Below are 10,090 nucleotides of genomic sequence, written 5' to 3' on the forward strand. Positions count from 1 at the left end.
ACTTACCACCCCCCCCCCCCCAACACCATCTCTCCCCCTGACTTGCCACTGGCGTGTACGCAATATTACAAATTTGCTCTCGTAGTTTGGAGAGGGGGAGAATGAAATGCACATGAGGGGCATACGACAGATCGCCCCGAACATCCAAAATAATCCCATTAAAATCGCTATTGGACTGCAATTTTTTAATACTATTATGTGCAAAGTTTTGAAAATATTTGGAATGATTGCATTTTTGTTCGTGTGGCAGAGAGAACATCACAGAGTGTGAGACTAGGTGGAGGAGGGATGGGAGCCAGACACAGAAGGAGACATGAAAGAGGGAGGGAGAGAGAGAGAGGGGGGCAAAAATAAAATAAAGACCGATAAAGGGGAAGAGATGAGAAATGACAGAAGGGAGTGGCGCGAGGGAACACGACGAAGAGGACAAGAACTCGCCCAAATTTTGACGGCTTTGTTCATTTTCTGTTCCTCGATTTCTTGTTCACCCCCTCTTTCGAAATATATAGACGGGTCAATATACGACCAAAAATACTCTCACCCGAAACAAATTGCTACAAATGGTTTTTCAACGGTTTTTAGTAGCCTACTATTCGACCTCCGGAATGACATCTTTAGAATCTACTAAAATTCTGCCATCTTTGATTTTCTCGGTACCTTGGAGTGTTTCTATTTACTCTAACTTGTGTCAACCAATTCTTTTACCCCCTGGACCATAGAAAATGAACCCGGAATATGATTCTAGGGTGGATAATGAGTGAATTATATCCATGCTCAGTAATTGGCGGCCATCTTGGACGCCATCTTGAAAATAACCACTTTCCCGAATACGGATTTTGGTAGATTTTTAGTTATTCCTGAGGTCAAATACTGCCTAAAACAGTTGATAAACCTTTTGTTGCAAATTGTTCCGGGTCGCGATCAAACCATAAATTGACCCGTCTATGAAATAATTGGGTATATATAAAATAGATCTACCTTTCTTTATATTTTTAAATATTTGTTTAAAAAATACCACTGTGGATAAATACATTGCGACAACAAAATCGAATTTGATGAAAAATGGATCTAACCCCTTCTTGCAAATGAGTTCTTCAAATACTGTTTATCTTTATAAGTGGACAACGTACTTCATTAGTTTGTTTAATTCCTACACATATTAGGTGAATAATTTTATCTTTTATATCCGAAGTCAGTGGCAATAATTACAGCTACATGACCGAGATCTTTCTTTTTTATATACGCCTCTTTTCTCTTTCTTTCTATTTTTTAGAAAATGTTTTTCTTTTTTTGATATGTTTTCACTATTCAAACATAATAGACGTAATCAGCGGGGTTAATTGCGCCCTCTCGTAGTCAGCAATGTTTTTAGACTCCGTTATTTGTTTTCACATTGTCCAAATATGACACTGTTGTATTCATCTAACCTAAAAAACAAGTGGACATACTGTAAAAGCAAGGATGAATTATTGTGGCGACCATTATGCAAATTAGACACCGTTTCACAACTTTTTATTTTCTCAAAAGTTATTCAAATATTCCAAATACTGTTAATTCGTCAGTGATTTCACGAACTGGCTCAAACTTTGGCTGGTCTCCAAAACATGATTTTGAGATAATCGCGTTCAAAGTTTGGATGTTTTTCGCGCTTTGAAAGAAACCAGATCAGTTATTTATACAAATTTAAAGCATACATTCTATTCTTTTTGTAATATACAAAATGCAAAGATAAATTGTCATTATATACTACCTACCATGTTAATATAAGATTGGGTATAAAAGAAATCTAACGTCTTCATATTTTTAGAATATTTGTTTTAAAAAACTACTATTGAGGATCTAGCCCTTTTGCAAATAATCTGAAAATTATCCAACCCTTTCTTAAGAAATTTTTTTTTTCTTTGCCATTTCTATTTATTTATTTTTTCAATGTGAATTTCAACTTTTCTTTGGTATCATCAGAGCGACTCAAAATATATACATTGAAAATTAATCTTACCTTTTTTGCAAATGTGCTCTTTAGTGTTTGCAAAGGGGGTTAGATCCATTTGAGACCATTCTTTTTTTTTATTCTACCATATTTAAATATTCTCATGTGAAATTAGATTTTCATGATACCCTACCATGTAAACATTAAATTTGGTATAAATAAAATCTGCCTGTCTTCACATTTATAATAATGTTTCTGTCAAGAAATTACCGTTGTGGATCTAGCCCCTTTTTAAATTGAATTGAATTGATTTTATTTAGACAAGTATAAAAAAGCATGTCTCGGGGAGACAACAAAGGTTAAATAACCCGTACAGGGGTTGCTCCCCCGAAAATCATACAAAAATGAATATAGCATAGATATTTCAAAATACATAAGTAAAATACATTAGGAGACCGTCACAGTTTTGCAAACAAACTGAAATATATTATCTAACCCCTTTTTAAAAAAAAGGAGTTTTTCTTGTCATATTTGTTCACTTTTTAATGGGAATTAAAACTTTTCTTTAGTATCATCTTATAGAGCTACTAAAATCCATACATTGAGACAATAAAATCAAATTTTATGAAAAATGGATCTAACCCCTTTTGCGAATGTGCCACTGTTTATCTTTGTGTGGACAATATACTTCATTAGTTTGTTTAATTCCTACACAAATTAGGTGAAATATTTTTCTCTTAATAATTATATCCAAAGTCAGTTGCAATAATTATAGCTACGTGACCAAGATCTCTCTTTTTTAATGCGCTTCTCTCCTTTTTCTTTCTATTTAAAAAAAGTTTTTCTTTTTTCATGATATGTTTTCACTATTCAAACACAATAGACGTAATCAGCGGGGTTAATCGCGCCCTCTTGTAATCTGCAATGTTTTTAGACTCCGTTATTTGTTATCACATTGTCCAATTTGATACTATTGTATTCATCTAACCTCAAAAACAACTGGACATACTGTAAAAGCAAGGATGAATTATCATGGCGGCCATTGTGGCGACCATTATGCAAATTAGACACAGTTTCACAACTTTTTATTTTCTCAAAAGTTATTCACGAACTGGCTCAAACCTCGGCTTGTCTCCTATACATGATTTCGAGATAATCGAAAGTTTAGTGTTTTTTTCTAGCTTTGAAAGAAACCAGATCAATTATTTATACCAATTTAAAGCAAACATTCTATTCTTTTGTAATATAAATTTTGTCCGCAATTCGTATTCATTCTTTCAATATTTGAAATGAAGCGCATGTGCATTTCAGAAGCTGCTATTTTTTACCCAAAACAGAGGGTTTGAGGCAGATCAACTGACATGAAATGAATTAAGACTTAAGAGTATAAATTGTTGATGTCATTAAATGATTCGTATGCATCTCTGAAGAGTTTGAGGTGGAAAGGTAATCATTTCCATATCCCTTGTGTAATAATTCGTTTTCTATCTTCAACAAAATATTATTCCACACCTTTAACTCTTTGCATGCTGAATTAATTTTTTTGGAGGATAATAATGACAACTCTTTTTATGTGACATTCTTTGAAACAAGATTTCCGTATTGCAGCACCATTATATTTTTATAATTGTCAAACAGATGTTATCCAAGAACTCATGCCATTTTGTTAGTTTCTCCTATATGAAGGCAGGGAAGGAAACTTATTATTACGATTGTTGAATTGAATTGTATGAGTGTGCAAATTTGCAACATCAGCGCGCAAAGGGTTAATTGAATCGCACCAGCATTACAAGAACGAACGAATAGTAAGATTACCAACATCTGTAGTATTTCCTAAAGAATTTTTAAGTAGGAACGTAAACAAATTGACATGATGTATATACATCGTAATATTACTTGTATTTCAAGAGAAGTCACACCGGTTCATATAACATACAGAAGTTATTGAATATTAATTTCAAAATAGTCGTACATCGATTGTAGCATATTTCTAAAGGATTTTAAGGGGAAAATAATATGACTTAGGTTGTAGACTTAATCAACTTACCCTTTAATTAAAATGAAATCACCCATAATGTTAAAGACACAAAGATTAAGAAATAATCTTGATGCAAAAATGTGAATTTCAAATTTTCGTTGGTATCATCAGAGCGACTTAAAATATACAGTGCGTCCCACAAAAAAACGAAACCGAGATTTATCGATGATTTATCATAACTTAATCATAAATAAAATAAACAAATGACCTACCATTTTAAAGCTTAGAATCTCCTCTTTCATCTAAAATTACTTAGATTATTTCTCATTCACGCATGAGTGAGCAAAAACAATTTGAAAAGGGGATACCAAAAAGTCACTTGGCGGGCCGTATCTGGGTTTTAAAAAGAAAACCACATTTTTAAAAAGTTCAATATCTGCTCTTTAATTTGATACGTCAATCACAGAAAATGGTCAAGAAATAACAAAGTTCTGGTTATTTGAAATAAGGCTTGAATTTCAATAATTTCATAAAATGAAGAGGTTTTACAGGCTAGCGTTCAAACTCACTCGACACTCCGTTTTGTTGACGATCAGCCATGCATTAAGTCTTTTGTTACCGTGCGATAGCTTCAGTGGGAAACCGGTGAAAACACGTTTGTTTAATGAAATTATGGAAATACAAGCATTGTTTCGAGGGATCATAACTTTTTTACTACTTGACCATTTTCTGTGATTTAGGTATCAAAGAAAAGAGAAGATATTGAACTTTTTAGTCATGTGATTTTCTTTTTGAAATTCAGATACCCCCCGCCAAATGAGATTTTGGCATCCTTTCCTCGAATCGTTTTTGCTCAATCACGCCTGAATGAGGAATAATCTAAGTAATACCAGATGAAAGAGGAGATTCTAAGCTTTACATTGGTAGGTCATTTGTCTATTTTATTTATGATTAAGTTATGATAAATCATCGCTAAATCTCGGTTTCGTTTTTTCTGGGACGCACTGTCTAACCCCTTTTGCGAATGTGCCACTGTTTATCTTTATGTGGACAACGTACTTCATTAGTTTGTTTAATTCCTACACAAATTAGGTGAAATATTTTTTTCTTAATAATCATATCCAAAGTCAGTTGCAATAATTACAGCTACGTGACCAAGATCTCTCTTTTTTATACGCTTCTCTCCTTTTTCTTTCTATTAAAAAAAATGTTTTTTTTTCATGATGTGTTTTCACTATTCAAACATAATAGAAGTAATCAGCGGGGTTAATTGCGCCCTCTTGTAGTCTGCAATGTTTTTATACTCCGTTATTTTTTATCACATTGTCCAATTTGACACTATTGTATTCATCTAACCTGAAAAACAACTGGACATACTGTAAAAGCAAGGATGAATTATTATGGCAGCCATTGTGGCGACAAAGAAAACTATTTTTGTCATCCCACGTAAAAGGGCTATATAGCGAGTTCAGTGCTCTTCCGCAAACACGGGGTGCAGGCGTTGGCAACGCGGCAGCTGCCCCCATATTTTCAGGACCTACCTTTTTATTGAAATTTTTAGTAAAAAATCCACATAATGTGTGCACCAAACTCTCCCTATTCAACCCTAAAATGCATACAATAAACACATTGTAACACAAAGCTCGGTCATTTCGTTTCATCGCTTCTGTTTTCGAAAATCTTATGTAACCCCATGCCTCCTCCGATCCCAGGAATAGTTTCTCGGTAAAGCATTGGGGTTACATTCGTAATTCCGAAGGTTCGTAATTCCGAAGGTTCGTGATTCCGAAGATTCGTTAGTCCGAAAACGAAATAAGGTTCGTTAATCCGAAGGTTCGTTAGTCCAAAAATGAAATTTGTCGCGTGGATCAAGCATCTTAATTTTGATTTTCTCTGAGCAATTGCTGCCAGAGCGAATGGATTAAGAATGTTGGGGACTGTGTGTTGGTCACATGTGAATTACCTCCATATAATTTTTTTTTCTAAAAAATTATCATTGTGGACCTTACCCCTTTTACACACAAACTGAAATAAATCCTTGCAATCTCTTTTGAATAAAAAAAGTGATTTTCTTTACCACTTTTATTCACGTTTCAATGTGAATTTCATTTTTTTTGTATCATCAGAGCGACTAAAAATCTGTAGGTTTTGAGACAGGAAACAATAAAATTTATGAAAAATGGACCTAAAACCTTTTGAAAAAATGAGCTCCCCCTTCAGAAGAAGTTTGTTGCAAAAGGGGTTAGGTCCACTCCAAGAAAACAATTTTTTTATTCTCCCATATTGCAATATTCTTATGCGAAACTGAATTTTCATGTTACCCTACCATGACTGTGAACATAAAATTGGGTATAAAAGAAATCTACCTGTCTTCATTTTTTTTTTTAAATATTATTTTCCAAATAAAATTTTTTGTGGACCTAACCCCTTTTGCAACCAAACTGAAATGGACCTAACCCCTTTTGAATAAAATTGAATTTTCTTTGACAATTTTGTTCACTTTAATGGGAATTTCAAATTTTCTTTGGTATCATCTTATAGAGCTACTAAAATATAATTTGAGAAAAAAAATCAAATTTGATGAAAAATGGACCTAAACCCTTTTGCAACCGAGTTCTTCATTTATGCAGTGATACGTAGCGTAAAATTACAAGTAAAATGTAAAACAAAGTAAAATATAATGATCTTTGTAAAAATACCAACGTACTATCGTGTTTTTACGTTGATTGCAGTGCATCTATCATGTAAATAGTGTTCGTTTTGTAAATTAACGGCGATTTTCATGTTAAATGAATGTTAAAATGTTAAAATCTAGTATTTTTTAAAACCTTTTTACAGCCCATCGTAATTTAAGAGTTCATACTGTTTGTGTGTCCCAGCTGGCAGTAATAATTATTGTTTTTTTACAGTTTTATTTTTAACAGTGCAGTAGGGCCTAATTGGCCCCATAATTTGACCAAAAGCGAGTTTTAGAACTTCAGAATTGAAAATATTAAAAAACCGTTCCAAAAATCCGTAATTATATATCTTATAATGATAACAATAAAATCACTTTTAAAAGGCTTTGCTCTACTTAAATAAACACACAACGATTTTATGCAGATGATGATCTCATGATGAAAATATCACCAAAATGCCAATTTTTACATAAAAGTGCCCTTTTTTGGCTTTGCCCCAAACGAAAATACGTTCCGCCACTCTTGCCTTTACATCTCCTCATAGCAATTGAACAGCAATGGTGTTTCTACCCCCCCCCCCCCCTCCACCACGCTTGCCCTTCAGGTTTCCCCGGTATTATTATTTCATTTTTCGGATTAACGAACTTTCGGAATAACGAACCTTATTTCTTTTTCGGATTAACGAACCTTCGAAATAACTAACCTTATTTCGTTTTCGGATTAACAAACCTTCGGAATAACGCCACAAATGTTAGGATTGACGAACCCTTTTTCGTTTTCGGATTAACGAACATCGGGGTATAGGCAATTTAGGTGTTTCGGAATTACGAACCTTCGGAATAACAAACTTTGGAATTACGAAGAGTAACCAAGCATTGGTGCGCTCGTTTGTTGACGCACTCCATACCCTCAGTCTAAATGTGATATATACTCACTCTCACTCACTCTTCTTGTGGGGAGTGATTCATTGCCAGTTAAAATTAATTGCAAATGAAATAAGACTGATTTCAAAGGGTTTTGATTTGTCCACAGATTCTTGCAATTGAATTTCATTTGTGTGTGGATCACCCAATATCGACGAGAATAATGCGAGACATGGAATCTATGTATAAAAGGATGAACACATCTGTAAATCATCACTAAAAGCTACTATATAGAAGAATAGCATCCCGTATTCAGCACAACCTCGTTCTCGATAAGCGTCTGATAAGCGAAGTCAGAAGTAATTTTTAACAAAGTGCTCGGAAAGATTATGTTATAGAAATCCACCACACGCCAGATTCTCCATTCTCTGCCATCAATAATTACAGTAGCTATTTTTTCTTGCATAAGAAGTCGAAAGTGTCGTTGATGTATTCAAAGTCATAATTTCAACCTAAGGATTTTCGTATTCGCTATTCGTCAATTAAACAAAATGGCAATTTTTGACACGCTACTGATAAATGGGACTATTACCATGATTACAGAAACCGAAACGGAGTTAGCTGAAAGTAGCTCACTGCCTATGCTACCCTCATCGATGATGTCGTCGCGAGAACATACTGTTGACGTTGATGTCGACATTATTTCACAACATCGAACAATAGTCGCCGTCATTTGGTGCATCGTGGCCGCGATCGGTCTCTTCGGGAATGCATTAGTCGTCGTTTCCGTGGTCGTTGACAAGAAGTTGCAAACGACCACGAATATCCTTGTGGTCAATCTCGCAATCGCCGACTTCTTGACGTGTCTCTGTCTGTCAGTTGAGTGTATCATGCTCCTATGCAAACAAGGGACTTCTCCGATTCCCAACTTCGTCTGCGCCTTCGTCGGAGGGACTATCTATACCTGTATCCTTTGTAGCATCTCGACGCTGGTCGCCATCGCATTCATTCGCTGGTACGTCATCACGAAATCCGTTCGTGTTCATCAAGGGATTCTGACACCAAGGAAGAACATCGTGGTGGCGGTTGCTATCTGGGTTGAGTCCCTCCTGATCACGCTCGTACCGTCCCTTTTCGGGATCGTCGAGTTCGGTCATTCTAGATTCTATTCCCTTTGCTCGATAAGGGATGACAACCCCCTTCGTGTGTACTACATCCTGCTTCAAGGTGTGATCCTCATCGTGGCACTTCTGGCCATCGGAGTCTTCTACGCCTTAATACTGGCGTTTGTGCTCCGTCATAACCGGGATCTCAGGGCCAGACTGTCCTCATCAAGTGGCAATAACGCGCCCTACAACTCCAGAAACATCGCGGTCAGCAGCGTCAGCAACACCGTCGCTTCATCAGAAGGGAGACCTCCAGCAGGACCGTCAGCGGGCCAACGGCCAAACGCCAGGGAGGTCATCCACAAACGGGAAGTGGCAATCACCAAGAACTTATTCGCAGTTGTATGTGTCTTTGCCATTTGTTACCTACCAACGGGAATCAGCCTCGTTATCCCTGGTGCTGGTGCCCCCACTCTGTACGCCATGATGATAGGTCTTGCTAACAATGCACTGAATCCTATCATATACGCCCTCAAGCATCCCATCTTTCAAGGCGTCTTCAAGAGGCTGTTGCTATGTCGGGTCTCCAGCCTATCAGGTCCTGAAGCATGATAACATTGATACGGGTCGGAGTACAAGTCCATCCCGACAATAAATCGATTTCAATAAAACGTAGCAAATTCAAACAAGCAAAATTAAAACATAAAAAATTCCATCAAGATCGGATATAAAATTAAAATGTTAAGATATTATTTTTTGATTATCTGCAAATACGTTTTACAGTATTATCCACATGCGACTGAAGGAATCAATGATGTCACTTTCATTTTTGTATTAAAAAAATATATAAAATATAGTAATTTTTTCCTGCTATAATAAAAACAAAGTTGAAGTACTCCGTGAATGTGCGAAGTTAGTTCATTGTCAGTGCACTTCTTTTTGTGACCCTAGAGCTTTTGTTTTAACTAAAAATCGACAAAAAATAATGAATTATGTGATAATTCATAGAAGGAAATAATAGTTGTGATGCCATCAACCCTCGGATTACATACAAATAACGGTGTGCATTATGACTGTAAAATTGTAAAATTAATAACACATCGTAAGTTTTGTTTATAATCTTTATGTTAGTTGAATTTGCATCTTTTTATTGAAATCAACTTGTTGTTTGGTTGGACTTTCCCTTTAAGGTCTTTTTCGAGGTAGTGTGAGAACACATGGTGTGTGAGGGGGGGGGGGGGTTGAGATATTCAGCTTATGCGTTATTCGGCGATATGTTGCTCTTATTATGTACATACAAACTTAAAAAGTACGATGAGAAAAATCCTGTGATATGGCTTTGTAATTTTACTCTTCTTACGCATTGAAAAACTAAACACCCCCATTGTTTTTAGATTTAATCATTACCTTATAACAAATAACCCTTAAAATCTAAATTGCTTCTACAGTTAAACTGAACCCCCCCCCCCCACGACAAATTATTCATCTTGTTGTCGTGGTATTATATTCGTGTAAGTTTATGTGTGATAGTATTT

The 10,090-nt window shown here is 35.6% G+C and overlaps 1 protein-coding gene across 1 annotated transcript; it reads left to right on the plus strand.

Annotated features, from left to right (window-relative positions):
• Positions 1-8,042: 8,042 nt before the first annotated feature.
• LOC129277409 (rhodopsin, GQ-coupled-like) lies at positions 8,043-9,167 on the plus strand. The gene has a single exon (XM_054913594.2). The coding sequence runs from the start codon at positions 8,043-8,045 to the stop codon at positions 9,165-9,167; it is 1,125 nt and encodes a 374-aa protein (XP_054769569.2).
• Positions 9,168-10,090: the final 923 nt, after the last annotated feature.

This window comes from Lytechinus pictus, chromosome 15, assembly GCF_037042905.1.
Source record: "Lytechinus pictus isolate F3 Inbred chromosome 15, Lp3.0, whole genome shotgun sequence".
NCBI lineage: Eukaryota > Metazoa > Echinodermata > Echinoidea > Temnopleuroida > Toxopneustidae > Lytechinus > Lytechinus pictus.

Bases quoted from the DNA above. Each gene is read 5' to 3' on its own strand.
- LOC129277409 (XM_054913594.2), top strand. From the start codon at position 8,043: ATGATTACAGAAACCGAAACGGAGTTAGCTGAAAGTAGCTCACTGCCT.